Here is a 26,424-nt window from a genome sequence, read left to right as displayed (position 1 = left end):
GAAACCTCCCTTCCCCCTTGGGTTGCCGAGGTGCCAAGAGCCCCGACTCGATGCGAGAAGGCGGTGTAGAGCAAACGTGGACTCCACCTGTCCTGCCTGTACGGGATGGAGTGTTTATACTGGTAGGAACGAAGTTGTAAACTGAGTGTACCAGCCTGCAATAGATTAATGTGTCCGTCCGTCCGTCCCCTTTCAATACTTTAACGAAGTGAAATCTCGTGCTGTTGGGGTGTAAAAATGAAATTGCGCAAAATTCCAATGTTCCTACCAGCCCACCCTGCAGGGACCTGTTACCTCTCACTTGTTGGGTGGGGTTTCTTCGGTTGCTCCGGTTTCCTATCCACGTGAAGACCCTCATTCATTGGCCGAGAACACCTTGTTACTTAGAGGACTGCAGAGCTTGCAGAATCGTTAGCGTCGGCTGTCTGTGGTTCCTTCCTCATTGCCTCTGAGCCGTGCTCTCTCTATGAGAGCGAGCGGGATACTGTGCAGCGGTGGCGTGTTAGAAATTAAATAAAAAAAACATTATTTTTTCATACAACCTTAAAAGTAATGAATCCGACCATCATGTACTATACCTCCGTTACATTCGTCCTTCTTCGCACTACATTACGTAACGTCGACGTCGAACGGAAGCTTGTGAACCCCGAGTTTTGCGTCGTGGAAATTCAAAGCACGTGCAGCATTGGCAAAAAATAGTGATTTAAACCTCCCCTCCCCCACCCCTATAATTTAACGCTGTAGCCATGAAACACGATCATCTGCGTGTTAGCTAATAAGCCGAGCTTCTCTTCCCCACTGCACCATCGCTAGCCTCATGCCTGGCGACCAACAATCCCCACGGAGTATTGGTTTGGGGTACCAAGTACCAAGTAGCGGTACCCCAAACTTTCACAGCTTCTTTAAAATCCCCTTTTCACACCACCAGCATGTGGACGCTGCCGTGCCACCTCGCCAGCCTGCACAGGTCGACCCCCTCCCTACCTTTCATCATGCTAAGTCCGCCTATTAAAATGCAAATTTTTATGCTAATTCCTTTGTCAAGGCACCTTAATCCCTCTCACACAGCTTAAAAGCCGCGGTCTGAGCTTGGCTCTGTTTCACTCCAGCGCAGTCTTCGAGACAGTCCGGTCCCTTCACCTGATGAAGGCCGCTTGTGTTGTGGCCGAAACGTCGTGATTTTTGTTGTTTTTACCTACGTGACTTTACCGAATAGAACCAAAGAGTATGGATCCTTGCAGTCACGAAAGCTTCAAATCTAGAATCCCCACGGAGCCTCACGCGCCAGTGGCTGGATGGATGGCCGGTGCAACTCTGGGCATTGTCTATTTTGTTTTGTATTTGTCCAGAAGGGCCCCTGTTGGCTATCCAGGGAAATCCTCGCTTTTAAATCTCATATCAAATCTTTCAGGGATGGGTCCTCACCCGTTTTCGCTCGTCCGGGGGTGCCACTGGTTGCTATGTATGATCACGCTTGAGTCATGTGGGATCCATTCGCTTTTGAGAGTGTGGTGTATTTGGGGGTTACTAAGGTATGTAATGCATACGTACGGAGTGTCGGTGATTCGGAGACGGGGTTTGTAGGAGGCACCTGCTTTTATTCAGAAAATTCACGGTCTCGAATTCTTTGGGTCTTTCGGTAAAGGCACGGAGATATGTTCAAAATGCTAAAAATAATAAACATAAAACAAACAAACGACTACGTTTCAAAGTGATCAAAGCCCTCATAGGCAGTTGCATTTGGAAGGCTTGCCTCCTTCCTTTCTCTCCGCCTGATGAAGACCGCTTGTGTTGCGATCGAAACGTCGTGGTTTTATTGCTTTTATTTTTAATTCATTTATTTTTATTTTTAATTTCTTTCTACGTGGCTTTACCGAAAGAACCAAAGAATATGAATTCCTGCAGTGACGAAAGTTTTAAGTCAAAATTTAAATGCATTTAGCATGCATAATGTATGTTCGCATTATCTCGTTGAGATGGTTACACGACCGGGTATGCATAATTGGGTGTCGCAGTGGCGAGAATACGTTAACACCCTCACCTGCAACGCAAGAGCCCATGGGACTAATCACTGGCGGAGCCAGTGGGGTGGCACGTGCCCCCCCCCCCCCCCCAATGATCCGATGGAAATCCCTAATTTCGATCGGATCATTGGGGTGTATTAGTAATAAATCGGCATTTTGCGACCCCCACTGCCACTGTGTAGCATATTATTACGTGACAGGGACTTTATGAGATGATAGGACAATAGTTTGAGTCTATAAATTGACAATAAGTAACGGCAATGCGGTTATAAGTGACTCACAGAATTGTGCACAGTTGCCTATACAGAGTCCACGACTTCCCTGAAGGCATCAACACCTTCAGCGAGCGCGATGGCGATCACACAACGCGGTTCGAATTCGACCCTCGATCGATGGCTGGGCCATCGCCGCACACGCGTCGGATAAAAAGCAAGGGACAAGTCCTTACTTATTACTAACAACTCCTTACTTACTAACAACTCCTTACTCACCAACAACTCCTTACTTACTAACAACTCCTTACTCACCAACAACTCCTTACTTACTAACAACTCCTTACTCACCAACAACTCCTTACTTACTAACAACTCCTTACTTACTAACAACTCCTTACTAACAACTCCTTACTTACTAACAACTCCTTACTCACTAACAACTCCTTACTTACTAACAACTCCTTACTTACTAACAACTCCTTACTTTCTAACAACTCCTTACTTACTAACAACTCCTTACTCACTAACAACTCCTTACTTACTAACAACTCCTTACTCACTAACAACTCCTTACTCACTAACAACTCCTTACTCACTAACAACTCCTTACTCACTAACAACTCCTTACTTACTAACAACTCCTTACTTACTAACAACTCCTTACTTACTAACAACTCCTTACTTACTAACAACTCCTCTATAATTTTTCATTGCTGGAGGGGTTGCCCCTCCTTACCTGAAAATCCTGGCTCCGCCTTTGGGTTTAATCCCCGGGCGGATTCCAAATATCCAACGATGCCTGTTGGATATTTGGAATCCGCTTTTTCTCTCTCCCCTTGGTCACGTTTTGCTGAGATTTTTTTTGGCTGCTACTAACAGGTCCCTGCAGGGTGGGCTGGTAGGAACATTGGCAAAGTAACGTCACGGTGCCTTCGAACTTCGCCTCGCAAATGGTATTCGGCTGTGGGCTGTGTGTGAATTTGCCACATCCCCAAAAGCGAAGTTCGCAAATGAGATAATGTGACTTCCAAATGTTGGGTGCAATAAGACATATCAAGTCTCTGCGCTGTCTATTGCTGATTTTACACCCAACAGCACGAGATTTCACTTCGTTAAAGTATTGAAAGGGGACGGACGGACGGACACATTAATCTATTGCAGGCTGGTACACTCAGTTTACAACTTCGTTCCTACCAGTATAAATTCTCCACATATGATGATGATGGTGATATCAGCAGCTTCTAGGGTTTGGTGTTACGTGTTATTTATGTAGTTTATTGTAAAAAAAATTCGGTCACAGTTCCTATGATCACTGTTACATTGCATTTATGGCTTTATTTTGGTGATTTCTAAAAGTTTTTTGGTTTGGCCATGTTTTTGTTTATTGTAGTACGGAGTTAGACTGATGGCCTTAATCTAAGTTTCTTGTTGTTGTTGTTTGACTTGCATCCCACTGGGATTTTTGCACACAGCGTTGGTGTACGGTGCTATTTCAGGAATATTTTGATGTTTTTTTCCTAGATTTTGTTTGTACATGCACAAAGTCACTTTAAGATGTTTTTCTTGTTCATGTTTTTGTTTTTTTGTTTGTTGCGGTTGCACCCGATTCAAGAGCCGAATGGCTCACAGGGCTATACCAACATAAATGAAACTATGAACTAAACTATGAAACTACGTGTGGTGAGGTCGCCTCTGAAAAAAATAACCGAGTGCTAAGTGCGCTTTAACCCGGTAAATAAAAGTAGCTGAGTTTTGTTAAATTGAGGGCTCTTGCGGGAGAGATCTCAGACGATACACCATAGATACGATGGAGGAGAATACCCTCAGGACATCTCAGACCACCCCAACGCTTGTTTTGCATTTACAGTATCCCTAAACCTGGCGACGTTTTCGGCCACAGGATAGCCGAGTAGAATGCGATTGTGCCAATGACGGGAGTGGTTTGTATGGATGATGGGGATGGATGCAGGATGCCATTGCATTCTCTACCAAATAGCAGACTTCGAGACAGCGGGGTCAGTGACTGAATGATTCATTTCTAGAATAGTTCATGAATATGTATTTTTCTTAAAAACTGTTCCAATCGCGATTATAATCAACCATTCCCCATACCCTTTGTCGATCCACTGCTGGATGAAGGCAGCAGAGTTTCTCCGGATCTGGGTGTTGACGCTAGGGTTGAGGGGGGAATCAGGAATTGAGTCCGTGGCGAGGTACACAAAGTTGAGCCCTTGGTCGAGCAAAGACGGCGCTCAAAGCATCATCCGCGGCCGTCTGGAACGTTCTTCCTTCCCGACATGAGGAATACACCGGAGGCAATGCGCTTTTAAATTATCTAGACTAACAAACGCATTTGTTACTGCTTTTTTGCGTTCAGCTTATTGTTCTCCTTCCACCACCCCCACACCCCCTCCCCGCATTTTTCCGATTAGCACGGATGCCTACGTACGGTGCGAAAGAAGTTCAACACACACACACACAGACACACAGACACGCACACACGTGCACGCACGCGCGCACGTGTGTCTGTGCGATGGCGCAACTGTTGCGTGAGAAACGCGCTTCGCTTCGTGATGCAGTCACAGAAACAGCCGGCAGAGGGAATAGGGTGTGGGTGAGCGAGGCGAATATAAGAGGCGTGAGAAGGAGCGTGTGGATGAGACGGGAGACAGAGAGAGAGAGAGAGGCCCCTTGCATGCTGCATGCTGTCGCCTCGTTCATCGTTGCGTCAGGCGGAAGTCAGCTTCGGCGGTGGGACACGTGCGTTCTTGCAAGGGGGGTAAGTGAACACACTTGCGTACGGATCTTGCGCGCGTTGAGAATTTCGTTTGATGCGAGAGACCACCACCACCACACCAACACCACAACCACCACACCAACACCACACACCAACACCACACACACACACGGCGAGCGAGACGTGTCGGCCGTCGCCCTCTTCCCCAGCGGCACGTGGCGGCGAGAAAAATCCGACGCTTGTAGTTCCGATTAAACAACAACTCGTATCGGAGAGAGAGAGGAGGAGGAGGATGTGGTGCGAATGCGAGATTAGCACCGGCGTCAAATAAACACTCGGAATTCACGCTACGCAGACGCGTGCCGTGCGAACACATTTGAGGCTGAGTAGACCTAGGGGGGAGGTGAGCAGGACCGGTTCAGAGATAATCGTCACCGGGTGTTGGTTTGGGCCCCGAGCGGGAATCTTCGCTCGGGTTGGCGTAGTGCGCTAACCGCTGCGCCACCGCTCCCCCGTGCATCTGCAACGTAGAACAAAGATCGCCCGTGTAGCCTGTAACAGACTGTAACAGACTGTAGGGGCAAGTGCTGTTAGCGAGCACCAGGACGGTACACGAGGGGGTGGGTGGCCAGCACCACGCCCGGTCGCCTTTGTCTCCCCCAGTGGCGATGTTTACACACCGGCACCAGTTACTCATTTGAGGCTGAGTCGACCTAGGGGAGACCCCGGACCGGTTCAGATAATCGTCAGCGGTGTTGGCCGTGAGCGGGAATCGAACCCGGGTCGCCAGGTTCATAGCGCAGCGCGTTAACCACTACACTACCGCTCCCCACTCCACAACACACACTGCACACACACACACTCCACAAAACATACACTCCACCACAAACACACACACTCCACCACAAACACACACACTCCACCACAAACACACACTCCACACCACACACACTCCACAACACATACACTCCACCACAAACACACACACCACCACAAACACACACACACCACCACAAACACACACACTCCACCACAAACACACACACTCCACACAACACACTCCACAACACACCACAAACACACACACTCCACCACAAACACACACACTCCACACACACCACAAACACACACACTCCACCACAAACACACACTCCACACCACACACTCCACACCACACACACTCCACACCACACACACTCCACACCAGACACACTCCACACCACACACACACTCCACACAACACACACACTCCACACAACACACTCCACACCACAACACACAACAAAGACAACACACACACTGCACACACACACACACTCCACCACAAACGCACACTCCACACAACACACCACACTCCACACTACAACACACATAAAAAGACAACACACTGCACACACACACACACACTGCACACGCACACTCCACACACACTCCACAACACACACACACTCCACAACACACACTCCACAACACACACACTCCACACACACTCCACCCCACACACACACTCCACACCACACACACACCACACATGCACAAAACACACCACACAAAACACACACACACAAAGCACACACACACTCCACACAAGACACACTCCACACCACACACACTCCACACCACACACACTCCACACCACACACACACTCCACACAACACACTCCACACCACAACACACAACAAAGACAACACACACACTGCACACACACACACACTCCACCACAAACGCACACTCCACACAACACGCCACACTCCACACTACAACACACATAAAAAGACAACACACACTGCACACACACACACACTGCACACGCACACTCCACACACACTCCACAACACACACACACACTCCACAACACACACACACTCCACAACACACACACTCCACAACACACACACTCCACACAAACTCCACCCCACACACACACTCCACACCACACACACACCACACATGCACAAAACACACCACACAAAACACACACACACAAAGCACACACACACTCCACACAACACACACACTCCACACAACACACAACACAACACACACACTCTACACAACACACACACTCCACACAACACACAACACACACACTCCACACAACACACCACACACATACACTCCACACCACACACACTCCACACCACACACACTCCACACCACACACACTCCACACCACACACACACTCCACACCACACACACACTCCACACCACACACACACACACACTCCACACCACACACACACTCCACACCACACACACACTCCACACCACACACACACTCCACACCACACACACACTCCACACCACACACACACTCCACACCACACACACACTCCACACCACACACACACTCCACACCACACACACTCCACACCACACACACTCCACACCACACACACTCCACTCCACACAACACACTCCACACCACACACACACCACACACACACTCCACACCACACACACACTCCACACCACACACACACTCCACACAACACACACTCCACACAACACACACTCCACACCACACACATACACTCCACACACACCCCACTCACACCACACACACTCCACACCACACACACACACCACACCACACACACACTCCACACCACACACACACTCCACACCACACACACACACCACACCACACACACACTCCACACCACACACACACTCCACACCACACACACACTCCACACAACACACACACTCCACACCACACACACTCAACACACCGCACACTACACACACCGCACACTACACACACACACACTCCAGCACACTACACACACACTCCAGCACACTATATTCACACACACATACTCCAGCACACTATATACACACACTCCACACAACACACACTCCACACAACACACAACACACACACTCCACACAACACACACTCCACACAACACACACTCCACACCACACACATACACTCCACACACACTCCACACCACACCACACACACTCCACACCACACACACACACTCCACACCACACACACTCCACCCCACACACACACTCCACATCACACACTCCACACCACACCACACACACACACTCCACACAACACACACACACTCCACACCACACTCCACACAACACACACACTCCACACACACTCCACACCACACACACTCAACACACCGCACACTACACACACCGCACACTACACACACACACTCCAGCACACTACACACACACTCCAGCACACTATATTCACACACACATACTCCAGCACACTCTATACACACACACACTCCAGCACACTATATTCACACACTCCACTACACACACTCCACCCTACACACACACCCCGCACACGCACCAACCACACGCGCTCATTCCACGCAAACTCCACGTGGCATGCGACACGGACGGGGTTTTTAATAAACCTTATTAAAAAAATCCGCTTTAGAGAATGAAATGGGGGTCACAAGACATCTGGACCGCGCTGTATACACGTGCGCGGTGGACACGCGAGGCTTGTGTGTTGGTGTCTCTAGAGGCTTGTGTGTTGGTGTCTCTACACACGAGGCTTGTGTGTGTTGGTGTCTCTACACGCGAGGCTTGTGTGTTGGTGTCTCTACACGCGAGGCTTGTGTGTTGGTGTCTCTACACGCGAGGCTTGTGTGTTGGTGTCTCTAGAGGCTTGTGTGTTGGTGTCTCTACACGCGAGGCTTGTGTGTTGGTGTCTCTACACACGAGGCTTGTGTGTGTTGGTGTCTCTACACGCGAGGCTTGTGTGTGTTGGTGTCTCTAGAGGCTTGTGTGTTGGTGTCTCTAGAGGCTTGTGTGTGTTGGTGTCTCTAGAGGCTTGTGTGTGTTGGTGTCTCTAGAGGCTTGTGTGTTGGTGTCTCTAGAGGCTTGTGTGTGTTGGTGTCTCTAGAGGCTTGTGTGTGTTGGTGTCTCTAGAGGCTTGTGTGTGTTGGTGTCTCTAGAGGCTTGTGTGTGTTGGTGTTTCTAGAGGCTTGTGTGTGTTGGTGTCTCTAGAGGCTTGTGTGTTGGTGTCTCTACACGCGAGGCTTGTGTGTTGGTGTCTCTACACGCGAGGCTTGTGTGTTGGTGTCTCTACACGCGAGGCTTGTGTGTTGGTGTCTCTACACGCGAGGCTTGTGTGTGTTGGTGCCTCTACACACGCGAGGCTTGCTCCACAGATGAAGGCGACTGGAACGCGCTAAGTTTAGCAAAGTTTCTGTCATTCGTCAAAATGCGTGCCACGGTGTCGATCTCGAATGAGATGGAATTCAGGGCCGGATCAAGGTGCGTGGCGGTGGGGGCTTTAGGGGGCTGCATCCCATGGCCCCCCACCAGCCTCCAGAGATTGAAGTGAAAAGTTATTTCATTTGTGAACGCTGAATTTTATTTGCTGTTAAAAAAAAATGTTATTTGTCTTTTTACTTTGGTTTTCCTATTCTTGGTTCTTTCGGTAAAGTCACGTAGAAGGGAAATAATGAAATAATAAAAATCCAAACACCAGAATAAAATTCTCGCGACGTTTCGGCCACAACGCAAGCAGGCCGTCCTCAGGTGAAGAAACAGAGCTGTCGGAAAGACAGCGTCCTAATGAACACCGCCAAGCTTGGCAGCGGTGTTTAAGCTGGGTGGGGAGGGAGGAGGGAGCCTTGACAAAGGAGAACTTTTATATTATTTCATGATGTTTTATATTGTTATTATTTTATTATTTCCCTATCTACGGGACTTTGCCGAAAGAACCAAGAATATGAATCCCTGCAGTCTCGAAAGCTTCAAATCGAAATTTGGTTTTCCTTTTGAAAATATTACTGGGGGGTGGGGGGTGGTGTCCTCACCTGTAGCCCAGATACCTACAAAATGTTAATCCGGCCTTGTATGGAATGGGGAATTTTACTTGACTGCAGCACGGTTGGATAAACTTAACCGTTGAAAATGTGTTTTTTTTTTGTTTTCCAAAAATGTCCTCCTTTTTATAGCCGACAGTAGCAAGTGTATCTCGCGTTTGGCATTATCGCTGTTCAACTTATCGGTGGGCGTGATGCGGCCCCCTATACGCGTTCTAGCGTGGTGCGGTCATCATTGCAACCTGGGGTTGCATCGTGACTCTCCATTGCATCGTGATAGACCAGGGGTGGGCAACCTATTTTCTCCCAAGGGCCATTTGGATATTTATATAACGTGATTCGCGGGCCGGACAAAATGATCAACTTAAAAAAAAAATTAGCCCGTTTATATTTGGCCAAACGTTTAATGAACTCGCCCCTAATGCGATGGGGCTGGAACCGCTTCTCTTTGGCGAGACGTGGTGACGATGTTAGCCGGTGTTGACGATGTTTGCCGCTACTCGCAACTGCTTCTCCAGGTTTTGCTCTCCTAGATTTGTTGAGTTTCGAGTCCCGCCTGCGGTTGCCTTGGCAGGGCCAGAGACCAAATGATTTCGCGGGCCTTATACGGCCCGCAGGCCGGACTGTCCCCACCCCTGTGATGGACATTGTAGCTACAGCGTGGAACTTTTGCTGACCGATCGCGTTGTTGCACGTGCGCCCGTACGTTGCATCGCGACTGCGATTTGCATTGCGAGTCCGTTGTGCAAGCGATTGCATGCAACCCCCCACACCGTGTCAACCCACGCCGTTTGCCCCGTATTCTTGTACAGGGAAATTGAGTTTTCAGGTTCGTACGGCGTACAGCCGTTTCAATACGGGCACAAACAAAAAATGGTTTTGTGAATGTGTGTTTCTCCCTTGTGATGGGACTTTGTAGGATGAACGTTGAGATTCACAAGGGACACGGGGTGACCAATACGGTCTGAGTTGGTCTGTAATAAGGTAGGGCACTGAGAAGGGGTTGATAGGTTTGTAGTGGTGAGTGTAGTAGTGGTGAGTTTAATAGTGGTGAGTGTAGTAGTGGTGAGTGTCTATTTGTTTGTGTTTCTTCACTTGTATTGGGACTTTGTAGGATGAACGTTGAGATTTATAACGGGCACGGGTTGTCCAATAAAGTCTGAATTGTTCTGTAATAATGTAGGGGGCACTGATACGGGTTTGACAGGCATACAATCCGTGTCGCGTGCACATTTTTACAAATACTTGACAAGACGTCCACGGGATGCTGGCAATTTCCATCGCTGTCAATTTCCAAAACCAACTTTTATTCAATGGCGCTGAATGGGGGGGGGGGGGGGGTGGGAGGGATCTGGTACGTGACACTTTCGTGGATTGGCGAGGCTAAATATAGACCCTCTCGTTGCAGTCTTAAAATAGGTGCGCTGTCCTCCGAGTGATCCTAAAATGTAGACTATCCGTAAGGGCTGCCCGTCCAGTATGAAATAATTTATGAGTTAACAACATCATGAGGCCTCCTTTGCCAGTGCCAACATATGAGAATAGCTCTCCCCCTTTTTTTCTGCCAACAAAACAGCTGTGTTAAGATGTCAAAACACCCAAGCTGAAACTTTTTATGGGGAATCACGTCTGCATTTTAACCACAATGCTTGTGGTCAGAATGCAGGCAAAAAAACACGCTCTGATAATATTTTGTGGCATTGTCCTTGAAACTGATTGATCCACACGTCCTCCGGCCTAACACCAAACTCTTTGGTTCTTTCCGTAAAGTAACGTAGTGTCTAAAATACAATAAATCGCGAGGTTTCGGGCGCAACACAAGCGTCCGTCATCTGGTGGGAAAGCGTGGCCTGCTGCCGAGGCAGACTGTTTTAAGAGGTTTGAAAATGGGTGTTGCCCAAGGGGGTCATAAAGAAGTGGCTGGTGATGTGTTGCGCCCGAAATGTCGTGATTTATTTTGTTTTCTAACCTACGTGACTTAAAATTTCTAAAGAACCAAAGAGGATGGATTCCCGCAGTCACGGAGGCTTCAAATCAAGGTTGGTCTAACACGGTTTGAGACTGGGCTCGGAAGAAATCCGTCTCTGGTGTGGGCTTTCCGTGCACGTCGGCTCTCTCCCGGCGACGACCGCTGACGGCCCAATTTCAATGGGGCAACACCGATGGGGTTTTGTTTTTTTACAACGCCGATAACGTCGACAGTATCGACGTAGAGAGGTTATTGTCCATGCCAACAATACCAAAATGCGGTGCAGCCAGGGGCGGAGCCACAGGGGGGGCTGGGGGGGGGGCTTAGCCCCCCCCTGAAATTTTGGGAAAGCCGGTAATCGGGATAACCGGATATCCGGCTGCTGCAAAATGCTGACACCTTGTGCTGCCACCTTGTGTGCTGCCCTGCAGGCTGCCACCTTGTGTACTGCCCTGCAGGCTGCCACCTCGTGTGCTGCCCTGCAGGCTGCCACCTTGTGTACTGCCCTGCAGGCTGCCACCTCGTGTGCTGCCCTGCAGGCTGCCACCTTGTGTGCTGCCCTGCAGGCTGCCACCTTGTGTGCTGCCCTGCAGGCTGCCACCTTGTGTGCTGCCCTGCAGGCTGCCACCTTGTGTGCTGCCCTGCAGGCTGCCACCTTGTGTACTGCCCTGCAGGCTGCCACCTCGTGCGCTGCCCTGCAGGCTGCCACCTTGTGTGCTGCCCTGCAGGCTGCCACCTTGTGTGCTGCCCTGCAGGCTGCCACCTTGTGTGCTGCCCTGCAGGCTGCCACCTTGTGTGCTGCCCTGCAGGCTGCCACCTTGTGTGCTGCCCTGCAGGCTGCCACCTTGTGTGCCGCCCTGCAGGCTGCCACCTTGTGTGCTGCCCTGCAGGCTGCCACCTTGTGTGCTGCCCTGCAGGCTGCCACCTTGTGTGCTGCCCTGCAGGCTGCCACCTTGTGTGCTGCCCTGCAGGCTGCCACCTTGTGTGCTGCCCTGCAGGCTGCCACCTCGTGCTGCCACCTTGTGCTGTCCTGCAGGCTGCTTGAGCGGCAGCCTTTCGAACTTATCGAACTTATCAGCCGCATCAGCGGCTCCGACCTATTAATAAACTCCGCGTTCAAATCCAATAAAATGTGTTTTATACATTTGTGGTGCCCATTGGAAAACATTACACTGAGATATCTCAGAATATTGAAGTCGGCACCCCCCAAAGTCAAAATCCTGGCTCCGCCCCTGCCCTTAACGCGTTATAAACATGCGTTTAGAGTATTTGATTTCTACACACGTCGACCTGATAAGCCACTTTGTTTGGCTATCATTTATGATAGCCAGGTCGCTTAAAAAAACAAAAGAATTGTCCAGCTCAGTGGGCCTTACCTGGCTCCTCCCCTTGGTGCAGCAATAGGAAATGTCAACAATGCTAAAGTGAATGTCAACACCACGTGTGTAAAATATTAGCGACAGCCGACTTGTATTTTTTTGCAACCACAATTGAAGGCACAATATAACCACAACCGTAACAAACACAACTGCAGCCAGTTTTACATAACAAGGGGTTTTTTGGGTTAGTTCACGTGAATATATAAATGTGTCGTTAAACCCGCCACCACCCGACACGGCCAACTAGTAAGGTTTTGTCATGTAAACAGAACGTGGCCAATGCATTATTAGTACAGCACGAGTGTATAGTGTCGTGTATAGTAATGTATAGTGTAGTATGTAGTCGTGTATAGTGTAGTATACTAGTACAGCCCACCGGTGTGTTGGAGAGCAAATCCACAACATTTATAATCTTGAGTACGACGTTTCGCCAGCAATTGCAACCAGCCCTTATCAGGCGACAGCCAGATTTGTGGAGAAATCCTCCTGGTTTTTTTTTATATTGTAGCCAGAAGAGCTGCATTATAATCGCAACTCAAATGACAACCACAACAGCCGCAATACAACCACAATCATTGTCACAACTGCATTATAACCACACACCCACCGAAAATGCAAAGACTGTTTCAGGCAAGTGCTGTTAGCAAGTAGCTCCTATTCAGGCCGGCATGGCACACGAGTGGGTGGGTGGCCAGCACCACGCCCGGCTGCCTTTGTTTCCCACGTGGCGATGTTTTACACACTGCAACCAGGTACTCATTTGAAGGCTGAGTCGACCTAGGGGAGGTCCAGGACCGGTTCGGACAATCGTAATTGGTTTTGGCTGTGAGCGGGAATCGAACTCTGGTCGCTGGGCTCATAGCGCGGCTACAACCACGTAACCACAATAGCCAGAATATAACCACAACGATTATTTAAGCACAAATCGCATTATAACGCCATTAAGGACTCATTATAACGCCATTATAACCACACGTGGAAGCACAATTGCGTAAGCACAACAATATACAGCAGGCATCAGGGTCGGGATCGAACCCACGACTTCCTGTACACCAGGCGAGGTAGTTAACATCTCCTAGCCGCCGTACGCCCTGTGCATATTTTGGTTCATGCCTCCTGCGTGTCTTTGATTGGACGCAAACACGAGTTCTAAGATTTTGGAAGTAATCTTCGCTCACCACTTCTCGAGACTGGCTTCACAACTCGATAAATGTCGAACGTTGAGCCAACGTTGGCATTGTTCACTGGGATTTGAAACCGGGGCACTTAATTTCGCTTCTCACATTTCCCTTTGCGAAATCTTGTCGCCTGATGAAGCTACTTGTAATCGCTGGCGAAACGTCGTACTCGGGTTGCAAAAGTTGTGGCTTGGCTCTCCAGCACACCGGTGTGCTGTACTAGTGTTGAGTAGTAGGGTGGTGACGTGATGTCACACTCGCCTCGGGAGGAGTGACGTCATGTCCCCTCGGGGTATTTGAGGGGGGGGGCCTGGGACGTGGACGGGGTCTTCGTCAGGAGCCGGGTTCGTGAGCGGTAGGGAAGTGGGGACCCAGGGTAGAGGAGAAGTAACACCAGGCTATGGCGGGGGGGGGGGGCTTCTTTACCCGGCTAGCCGAGTTGGTTGAACCATCGGTCAGGGCTGTGGGAAGAGCCCGTTAGCCTGGGAGGCGTAGGGATTCCCAGTACCCTTTACCCCTGGGGACCTTTCCCCTGGGGAGATTAGCTTAGCCAAGTCCTGTGTTACCCCTTCCCCTAAACCTAGGCGGAAAGCCCTTGATAAACAGTTTGGCGTCAGCCCCGGCAACGACTGCTCTTCGTGTCGTCTTTACACCTCAACACTAGTAACGAATTGGCACGTTCTGTTTACATGACAAACTTGACTAATTTGCTGTGTCGGGTGGTGGCGGGGTTAACGACACACACTCACGCGATCTAACCCAAAAAAACATGTATTATGGATAGAAATGTTCATTTTGCACCTATGGAACGTCAGAGACACTCTCGCGCCTGTTTTGCTGCCGAGATGCTTGTAAAATACGTTGAACTTCTTCCGCACCATACGTTGCCAACCGCGCTAATCGGAGGTGCGGGGGAAGGACAACAAACTAAGCACAAAAATCAGTTCTAAAGAAATCAGTTTTCTCGCTAGATTGAATATTACAGAGCTCCAGTGGCTTCCTAGTATCGGAAGGAAGAGCGTTCCAGACGGCCGCAGAGGCGCACCAGAATGCGCTTGATGCGGTGACCACCGCCTTTGTACGATGGCCCGAGCCAAAATCCGCTGCTGCGAGGATGACCCGGAGTCCGCGTGATGACGGTTTGTGCCCCCTTAACGAGATTCAGCGAGGTCTTGTGATGCTTGTCCATGCCCACCGTCTGTGGGTTTTCCACCTCCGCGCACCCCGGATGGTCCAAAATGCTTCGCACGTTTCACACACTTCACGCTGCAACCAGCTGTTTAGTCGCAAGCAGTATTTGTCAGGCATGTTGTTGTGTATACATAATGGGGCACGCGCTTTAAATGACAAAAGGGCTGCCAATGAATCACAATGGGTAACCACGGCAACAAAAACGCATTCGATGCAGGTCTCCGTTTACCACTTGCTAATTGCTATTTCAGCTAAAAAAAAGAACGTTGGTTCAAAGATTCAAATCACATTCCAACCTTGGCCCAACGTTTCTTTTTTTTGGGACCTGTTTTACAAGGCTGCCTGCCGAAGTATGTCTCCAAAGGACAACAATTTGTAACATAATTTTACAGGTATTTGCTGAACGAAGGCCTGCTCCATTACCATGTCGATTTCGGGGGGTTGTTTGACCGTACTTCACCACGCCGGTCAATGTTGATGCAGTTGATGGTGCACCACTTGTTCATATGTCGCACGCCAACTGATGAAGCCAAGTGTCGTTCATGGCCGGGAATCGAACGCAGGTGGCTGGGTTTGATTTAACATGTAATTGAATACGTGACAGGGTTTATAATGCAGTGTTTCTAACTACTGCACCACCGATGCCCCGGAAAGTCTTTATCTTAAAAAAAATGACATCGGTTAAACTCTGCCAGACATTTTACATTCTACACTCGGGTCAATTCGGGTGCGTTTTCAATTAAAAATAAGCATGGCTGAACCTGATATTGTTGCGTTATTATGACAGTTTAATTCAACAACGCAGCAATGATCTCTTCCACATGTAAAACGGAAGTATTTGGCAACAGTAGGACCCATATCCTACATAGATATTCCTTGCCTATAAACGCCTGGCAGTTGTCCAGCATTGGTTTAAGCAAACCTGACTCTGCTGATGAGACACTGAATGTGGAACCGGGTCCAGAGTTTTTTTGCTTGTATTAAACCAATGCTCTTGGAGGAAGAAAAAAAAAATACTCCCGGAAAGGCCGTGTGGCTGATGGGACGTATACAAAATAAAAACGTATAATGTTTTTTTTTTAATGTGGGAGACGGCTTTTTTCTTTGAAAAAGAGCTTCTTAGTTGGGTGGGCCTTACCTGAAATACACCTGACTGAAACTGACTGACTGTAATGCCTACTTGTTGAGTTTGTTTCACATGTGGCTGGGAGAGGAGGAGGAGGGTTGGGGGGGGGGTGGGTGGACGGTGCGTAATGGAAAGTTTGTGGCTAAACGTAAATTCTACGGGACTGTCCGAGACGGCAGGCCCGTGGCCGCGCGTCGGCAGAGCCACGGTCACGCAAATAACCGCGGGACATTTCCCACCAAAGGGGCCCGAGGCCGAACGCCGCGTGTCGATGGGAACGCCCGTTCCCGTGCAGCTGTCTCCTCGGGTTGAAGTTGCCCTCCACAATCTGCCAAAGCTGCACCCCGTTCTTCTCTTGCCCATGCGCTTTTATGTGCGTCGCCTGCGCGTCTCGTTGCTCTGTTACATCCGCACGCGCGCTCGCTTGCGGCAACGTTGGAACTTCTTTTCGCACCGTACGTAGCCGGCCGTGTTAACCGGCAAGGCGCCCTGTTGACACAAGCGCGAGGGGCCCTACTAGGCAAGCCGTGCGCGACCGCCGGCACCTTGAGCCGAAACGTCGCGTGAAGGCAATTGCAACGACGCCGCGCTGCTGCTTTTAAGTCGGCCCTACCAGAAACGTCCGCTGCCACCACACTGCTGCTCGGTATCTGCCAGTGGTGGGGGGTAGGGTGGCACGTGCCCCCCCCCCCCCCCAATGATCCGATCGAAATCCATAATTCCGGTCGGATCATTGGGGTTTATTGGTAATAAATCGGCATTTTGCGACCCCCCCCCCCCCCCACTGCCACTGTGTAGCATATTATTATTATTATTACGTGCCAGGGACTCTATGAGATGATAGGACAATAGTCTGAGTCCATAATTGGCAATAGGTTACGGCAAAGCAATTATAGGTGACTCACAGAATTGTGCGCAGTTGCGTGTACAGGACACGACTTCCCTGAAGGCATCAACACCTTCAGCGAGCGCGATGGCGATCACACAACGCGGTTCGCAATTCGACCCTCGATCGATGGCTGCTCCATCGCCGCACACGCATCGAATAAAAAGCAAGGGACAAAGTCCTTACTCGCTAACAAGTCCTTACTTACTAACAACTCCTTACTTACTAACAACTCCTTACTTACTAACAACTCCTTACTTACTAACAACTCCTTACTTACTAACAACTCCTTACTTACTAACAACTCCTCTATCATTTTTCATTGTTGGAGGGGTTGCCCCCCCCCACCTGAAAATCCTGGCTCCAACCATTGCCACTGCTCCCCACACACAATCGCGTCTACAACCAATCCGTGCACATGAGTACGTAATCATGGTCACGAGGCTAAACTAAACTTTTTATTTGACCAGGTAAGGCTCATTGAGCTATGAATATAGCTCTTGAGAAGCAACCTGGCCACAAATTATATCTCAACGAAGTGGTTTATCATGTGGAAATATATTTTTTCATTTTTCCTGGCTCCACCATTGGCCAGCGCCATCCTGCCCACTTTCCCGATGTCTCTGTTTTATGGATAAAGAACGCGTTTCGGTTTTTTTTTGCTGCGTCTTTCTTTCGTACGGCTGCCGATGTAGATGCCGAGCAACAATATTAATCATCCCTAATTGAAATTATTGCTAATTAAATAGCAAAAATACATGTGAATGGCTTAATTAGTTCCAAGAGGATCTGAAATTTACCTTTTTCACCGTAAAAAAATGGTGTATAATATTTAAACAAGCAATTTTAATAAATAAAGTTATGAGAACACGTTAAAGCATCACTATGAATGGAAACATGGGTAAAGAATGAATAAAAAAAAGTACGTTAAAAGGTGCATAAATTAAAACAATATTTTCTAAGGCAAAGAAGATGGATGGGTGCCATTTGTTATTTTTCTTATGTAACTTTTAAGTAAAAAAAAACCACTTAAGTATTCAAGAGTACTGTTTCCATAAGCAACGAAACATCAAACGTTGGAAAATGAGCGGCCAGTTGCTCTCAAAACGCTCATGAAATGGCGTCGCTGATTGGCTGAGGTCTGCTGCCGAGTCCGCTAAAAAGCGTTCCGATTGGCCGAAATTGGTGGGTCCACGTAATATCGTAACCGTATCGTTAATCGAAATTGTATCCTTAAGAGAAACAATGTGGGGGGAGGGGGGAGGGGAGCCCTATGGGAGGCGGATTGTTAATCGAAATTTCGTTAATCGATAACCATCGTTAACCGAGGGATTACTGTAATTCTGTTTTCCACAGTAATCGTGAGCAATGGGTTATGGATAAGAGGGGTTTTTTTTTTTCCCTGTGGAATTTAAGACCAAACGCCTTCATCTGCACTTCACAAAATGGGGTCTCCCTCCCACTGCTCGCACTGTTTAACTTGTTTTTCTGGTGCCTCTTGCCCCACATGTTGTTTGACATCGGCGCGCCTACTTGCGTCCCTGTTCGACTCTTTAACGCTTGCGTTTTATATTAATCTGCTTTGTTTTTTTTTAATTCGCCCGTGTGTTTTGTGTGTAAGACCATGCAGGCACCACCTCGTTCGATAGCTGTGCAGCATTCGTGGAGGACCCTGCACGCTCGTTCTCTGCGGTGCAGGGTATACCGCTCGGGCCCGCTCGGGATGCTTTCCTGGTCAACGGACCGCTATAGGAGGTCATTATAACGCTGTTTCAGTGAAGTTGTGTTACCGACGGTGCTTTAGGGAACGGCGCTATAGGAGGTCATTATAACGCTGTTTCAGTGAAGTTGTGTTACCGACGGTGCTTTAGGGAACGGCGCTATAGGAGGTCATTATAACACTTTCAGTGAAGTTGTGTTACCGACCGTGCTTTAGGGAACGGCGCTATAGGAGGTCATTATAACGCTGTTTCAGTGAAGTTGTGTTACCGAAAGTGCTTTAGGGAACGGCGCTATAGGAGGTCATTATAACGTTGTTTCAGTGAAGTTGTGTTACCGACGGTGCTTTAGGGAACGGCGCTATAGGAGGTCATTATAACATGAATCCAATAGAGATGCGTTGCCGGACAGTGTGCTATAGGAGGTCACTATAACATGGTTCCAGTGGAGATGCGTTACCGACAGTGCTATTTTTGTTTTACCTACAAGCGATTATATGAGCGCTTCATTGGGGTATCGGTAATAGCCCTTAATAATGTGATTGTACACATGATAAATGTATTGAAGCATTTTTCTAAAAAAAATGAATAACTTCTAATGATAATGACCTTAAAAAATATACAATATGTTACGTACTTGCCACCGTCTGCCGTCGACGCACGTTCCGCGGGAAGCTGTACTAACGGATTCATCGCTCTTCTCCCGTGGCTGTCGGATAGGCAATATGAGCAGAATCGATACTATGGACATATCGGTTCAGGTTCAACAACACCGTATGTGGACAAATGCATCCCCCCCCCCCGCCCCTCAACCCCGCAGGCAACTCCATGCCTACTTTCTTCCATATATTGGGCTGATCGGGGTTAGGAACTTTCGGTCGGGACAGAGATCACTACAATGAAACGGCGTTATAAGAGACGGTGGCTATATGAGGCAATGCCGCTACTGACGCCTTTGTGTTTTTTTCTTGCTGCTGAGTTGCTTGCGCAGCGCCAATGGATTTCCCCCCCCCACCCCCCCCCCCTTTGCCAAAATAGCCGAGCGGCTGGCGAAACGGAAGCCGCCGTCCGTGCAACAAAACCAAAAGAAGCTGTGCAAAAAAAAATATTCCGCGAAAACAATAAGTCGGCAAAACGGCGTAAAAGAATACTACGTCAGTAAAAAAAAAAAATTTAAGAAAAATAAGTAAGAAAGAAAAGTTAAAAAAAAAATTGAAATGTAGGAAAAATAGATGTTTCGCTATAAATTTTAAGTACGGAAACTAAAATGGGTAAGAAAAATGATTAAAGTGAATAGTTTCGTTTATCAATAATAAGTAAGACAAAGCGGAAAACGGCCGGACCAAAGGTTGTGGTCCCTATCCCAACCCCCCCACCCCTCCCCCCACCGCCACCCCCCATGGCATCGTAGCCTCCCGGCCAGCGGCCCAGAAAGAGCCACCGCACGCAGTCCGTGGCGACCTCTAAGCGGGGTCCGAGTTTAAATATTTGCGAATGCCAGCGGAGGGAACGCACAGAGTGTGCCTGAGCACAGTGTGGTGGGGTGTGGGGGACGTTCGCCGAGTGTCGCCACGCTTGCTCGACCCAACAGACAAAGCACATCGCTACCCCCACAACTCCCCCTCTTATTCTTGGTTCTTTCGGTAAAGTCACGTTGAAGGGAAACAATAAAGTAATAAAATATATAATAGATATTTTTAATATATTTTATTATTATATAATATATATTGTTTTATATATATATTTTTTATTGTTTCCCTTCTACACAGTGACTTTACCGAAAGAACCAAGAATATGAAATCGCTGCAGTCACGAAAGCTTTAAATCAAAACGACCCCCCCTCTGTTTCTCAACACAAACACAACACCGAGTTTGACTTGCTGCATTCTACTGTCGCGTGACGTTTCGAGATAATATGCACCGGGGGGCGACAACTACTACTACTGCTGTAAGTTGAATGTTGTTAAGCCCATTCCAAGGCAGCATCCCCGGGGCTTAGCTGTGTTTAGAGTCTGCTCGTTCCAGCAGGGGTCCGCTGTGGCGAGGGGTTCTTGGGTTAGAATCCCGATCTTTCACGCCTGTGTGTTTTCTTGCTGTGCTTTTCCCACCTGATGGTGATTGCTTGCGTTGCAATCGAAACGTCGTGATTTAATTCTAGATTTGAAGCCTTCGTGACTGCAAGGATCCACACTCTTTGGTTCTATTCGGTAAAGTCACGTAGGTAAAACAATGAAATAACAAAAAATCACGGCGTTTCGGCCACAACACAAGTGGCCTTCATCAGGTGAAGGGACTGGACTGTCCAGAGGACAGCGTTGGAGTGAAGACAGCCAAGCCCAGGTCGCGTCCTTTAAGCTGTGTGGGAGGAAACCAAAAAACGCTTTGACAAAGGAATTAGCATAAAATGATGTACTGGACCGGCACGGTGGGGTGGGGAGGGGGAGTTTACATAATGTTGGCGTGAATTTATTTTCTACCCACGTGACTTTACCGAAAGAACCAAATAATATGGATCCCTGCAGTCACGAAAACTTGAAATCGATGTAAATGTATATTTGGAGATTGCATGTCTCTCTCTCTCTCTCTCGCTCTCTCCTTGTTTGCGTGGATTTTTCTCGAGGAGGGGGGGGGGGGGGGGGTCATCGGGGTTTTCCCTCCACATTTTACAGAATGAACGTGCGCGCTCAGAGTTGTTGGGCTGCTGTCAATTCCCACGCGATGAGACCCTGAAATTGAGCTCTCATTTGTGAGCCGGGCTGCTCCTGAAAAAGAACTCCGTCGCTCGGTGGGCTTTACCTGGTAAAATAAAAAAAAAATAGTTTTAGTTTAGTATTGGGTGGGGGGGGGGGGGGGGTAGCCGAGGTGGAGTAATCCGCTTGCTCCACCACAGTACGCGTGGCTGTATTGGGTGACGTATGCCTCGTGGTTTACACCTCGCCGCATTCGCCGTTTTTGGCGGAATCCCCGACCGTTCCATCACCGGCGCCGTTGCAGCATTCAAATGCTGACAGTGGCGTGAGGCTTGGTGGGGGGGGGGGGGGGTGCAGTATTCTTGAGGATAACCCTTGAACGAAGGCTCCGAAATAAATATACGCACGTGAACAACGCCGCGGGAAAGCTGCGGGATCTGCGAGAGGGCGTAAGAAAGCTTTGGCGTGGTGCGGGATCGGTTGGCTGTGACGACGACGACGATGATGATGATGATATCTCAGTCCAGATGATGCTGCAAAAACAAGAGGACTACGTTCAATCTGTGATTTGAAGCTTTCGTGACTGCAGGAATCCATACTCTTTGGTTCTTTCGGTGAAGTCACCGCGTAGAAGGGAAAACAATTAAATAATAAAAATATAAAACAATTCTCACGACGTTTCGACTGCAACACAAGCAATCATCATCAGGTGTGAAAGCCACAGCAAGAAAATTTGAAAAAAGTGGCGTTTTTTTCCTTCAAATATTCTTGCTGTGGTTTTCACACCTGATGATGATTGCTTGTGTTGCAGTCGAAACGTCGTGAGAATTTTTATTGTTTTTGTATTTTTATTATTTTATTGTTTCCCTTCTACGTGGTGGTGACTTTACCGAAAGAACCAAGAATATGAATCCCTGCAGTCACAAAAGCTTTAAATCAAAAATACAATCTTCTTCTTAACGGGTCACCGTGAACCTTTTTATGAAACGGCTGTGTTGCTCACCTTCATAATGTTCTGATAAACTCAAGTTCAACATTTAACTTTTCACTTCTTTTGTACGGCTTGCGTTGATGTTGAGCAACAGCGATAATTTTACGTTGCGCTGATTAATGAACCAAATGATTTCGGGTCTCTCTGTGAGTCCATGGGTCTCAGTGTGAATGTATAGAACTCTGTATATGTTTGTGCATCTCTGCGAGTCTGCGGGTCTCTATGTGAGTCTTCGGGGTTTCTGTGCGAATCTGTGGGTCTCGATGAGTCCTATGGGTACTCTGTGAGTCCATGAGTCTCCGTGTGCATCTGTGGATCTCTGTCTTCATACGACTGATGTTGGATGTAGTCCCACAGCTACAATTTTACATCGAGGTAGTTGAGCCATGTGACGACGTCACGAGGAGCGGAGAGTGGTGCATCGGGTATTGATACCATTTAAATGTTACGTATGTTCCGTGTTCGTTAAAATATTCCATCGCCGTTGACATGTCCCCCCCCCCCCCCCCCCGCCTTATCCCTTGCGCCAAATGACACTCGGCACGCACGCAAAATGTTCCCTCCAAACCTCGGGTGCGCTCGCTGCGTTTACTCACACGCACACGCGCGTTGCCACACAGCCAGAAAGGGGGGTTCCTCTTGCTATCGCCGGCACCATCGGTACAACTTTAGTTTTTTTTTTCTTTCCACGATGTCGTCCGTTGCGACACGTCGCCTGCAGCAACGTCCCCGCCCCCAGGGGGTTCGCCATCGGTGTCATCCCTCCGCTCGGTTTTTCCCCTGCGAAGGAAAACGTTTGCGTGCGGTGTGCCGTCGGCTTTCTACGTGCGTGTCTATGCACGCTGAACTTTTTGCACCGTGCTCGTCGGAGGTGCATCCACGTGTCTGTGTGTGTGTAACGTATGTATGCATGTTGAACTTCTTTCGCGCCGTACGTATACAACCAGTGATAATCGCGGGGCGCATCCACGTGTACGCGTGTTGAACTTCCATCGCATCGCAACCGTACGTAGCCGCCGGTGCCCATCGGAGGTGCGCGCGAAGGACGAGAAATGCGCGCATCCATGCCATTGCTGGAAAGAGTTTGGTGCAGGGTGGCCAGGACGGCAGATGGGGGGGTGGGTTGGGAACCCATCTCGTACGGCCTTTTGGGTGTTATCCCCCTCGTGCAGGGGCGGAGCCGCTGGGGGGGCTGGGGGGGGGGTGCTGAGCCCCCCCTGAAATTTTGGGAAAATCGGTAATTGGGATAACCGGATATCCGGCTGCTGCAAAATGCTGCCACCTTGTGTGCTGCCCTGCAGGCTGCCACCTTGTGTGCTGCCCTGCAGGCTGCCACCTTGTGTGCCGCCCTGCAGGCTGCCACCTTGTGTGCCGCCCTGCAGGCTGCCACCTTGTGTGCCGCCCTGCAGGCTGCCACCTTGTGTGCCGCCCTGCAGGCTGCCACCTTGTGTGCCGCCCTGCAGGCTGCCACCTTGTGTGCCGCCCTGCAGGCTGCCACCTTGTGTGCCGCCCTGCAGGCTGCCACCTCGTGCTGCCCTGCAGGCTGCTTGAGCGGCAGCCTTTCGAACTTATCGAACTAATCAGCCACATCAGCGGCTCCGCTTTCGAACTTATCGAACTAATCGGCCACATCAGCGGCTCCGACCTATTAATAAACTCCGCGTTCAAATCCAATAAAATGTGTTTTGTGCATTTGTGGCGGTCATTGGAAAACATAAACACACTGAGATATCTCAGAATATTGAAGTCAGCCCCCCCCCCCAAAGTCAAAATCCTGGCTCCGCCCCTGCCCTCTTGTAATGCACAAATATTCTCCCCCACCCCCGGGTGATCCGGTTTTGAAATTAAGTACGCGAGTGAATTCGAACGATTTTTGCATGCAAGTGTGCAGGGTTTGTGGGAGCATCCGATGCAAGGCTGTGGTGTAAATTATCACGGGGGGGGGGAGGCCACGGTAGCTGACAACTCCGAAACGTTTCGTGGCGGAGAGCGAGCGAGGGTGAGAGAGTGAAAGGGCTCTGGGTGCCTCCCCCCCCCTCTTAACGCTTTTTGTTTTTTTAATTCGTCGAGTTAACGGGCGGCGGGCTTGGATGCCGGAGAGGGGCCGGAGAGCACCGAACCGCAGCCGACGAGAAGACCCTGGGGTTCGAGTCCAGATTTCAACCGCGCCACTCGCCGTGTGATTTATAAAAAAAAAAAGCGTCTTCTTTGGTTCTTTCGGTAAAGTCACGTAGAATAAAATAATAAAATAACACACCAAAAAATTCTCGCTGTGAGAATTTTATCGTGTTATTTTATTATTTTAAGATTCTCACAGTGAGAATTTTATTGTGCTATTTTATTATTTTATTCTCATGCTACGTGGTGACTTTACCGAAAGAACCACAGAAGATGAATCCTTGCAGTCACGAAAGCTTTAAATCGGGAAAAAAAACGGTTTGTTAAGCGTGCCTTGGGCCAGTCGCCAATAACCACGCAAGGCGATCTGTCCCCTTGCAAAATTAGTTAACGCGTGCTCATCATTTTCATGCATTCGAGGTCTGAGAAACACTGTGTAAGACGATTTTTGTTCCTGGGTTAGACGTGTTATTTCATCTTACCTTATGCCTCCAAAAGTATCGGAAAACGGATATTATTTGTGACCAGGACTTTACGTGAAGGAAATGACACAAATGCACACCACGTGTTCTCATTTAAAATAGGAACGTTTCAAACTATCACTGTCCTGGTCACAAAAGCAAAGCTTGTGGGGAATAATAATAGCCACTTTCTGTACTTTCGAGGCATTAGCAATTAGAAAATAAACACTTGCTACCCAGGAACAAAGAATACAAATTAAATTGTTACAGAGTGGAATCAAATCGCTGCACCGCTGCATCACAGCACTGCTACACTACACCACTGCACCATACCGCACCACTGCTATACTACTGCCAGTACTATACACTGCTAAACGACACCACCAATGCGCTGCACTGCACTGCACCAACGCACCAGCGAGGTGGGCGTGCAATGCCCTATCGAGCTACGGCACCCTTCACGCGACCACTCTGTTCGGCTCGGTCGGGTGGTGGAGGGCTCGCAACTGCAACTCGCATTTATACCCGCACGATCCGATCCCCCGACAGACGCCAGTTTTGTGAATCGTGATATATATATATCGGTCGCGATCCCTGCGCGTTGAAACGCCGCCGCACTGCACCGTTTTGCCGCTGCATCCCGTAAACCCGCGGTGGGGTTTTTTTTTGTTTTTTCCCTCCTAAAATCTGCACCGCGCGCATTTAATGCTCGCACTTGTGCATTGGTTTTTTTTTACGCCGATTTTGCTCGGGTCGCTGGGTTCTCCGTGGCACGGTGTCCCGTAACCGCTGACGGCACCGCTCCCTCGTCCCCGTGGTCGAGTTGGCGCACGTGTCGGCGCGGAGTGGCGAGATTGAGGATCGTTGCGAATTTGCGCGCTTTTTGACCTGTACAAGGTGCATTTCTAGCCCCGCT

The 26,424-nt window shown here is 49.0% G+C and overlaps 1 protein-coding gene across 2 annotated transcripts in view; it reads left to right on the top strand.

Moving 5' to 3' along the window:
• The first annotated feature begins 4,860 nt into the window (after nt 1-4,860).
• Nucleotides 4,861-26,424, top strand: part of LOC116955708 (high affinity cationic amino acid transporter 1-like) — a 194,916-nt gene continuing 173,352 nt past the window's right edge. Inside the window, exons 1-2 of one of the 2 annotated variants that reach the window (XM_076053481.1) lie at nt 4,879-5,018; nt 19,152-19,285. Coding sequence is in view for 1 of the 2 variants with exons in the window: in XM_076053479.1 (XP_075909594.1) it covers nt 4,896-5,018 (123 nt within the window). In the remaining variant the exon portion in view is untranslated. Of the gene's footprint in view, nt 5,019-19,151; nt 19,286-26,424 lie in introns of both variants that reach the window. The other variant, XM_076053479.1, reaches the window with a different exon arrangement.

The sequence above is a fragment of the Petromyzon marinus genome, chromosome 61, assembly GCF_048934315.1.
Source record: "Petromyzon marinus isolate PM22_M1 ecotype Great Lakes invasive population chromosome 61, UKy_Petmar_22M1.pri1.0, whole genome shotgun sequence".
Taxonomy (NCBI): Eukaryota; Metazoa; Chordata; class Hyperoartia; order Petromyzontiformes; family Petromyzontidae; genus Petromyzon; species Petromyzon marinus.
The sequence above is the reverse complement of the archived record's forward strand: the minus strand, read 5'-3'. Positions and strand labels throughout refer to the sequence as shown.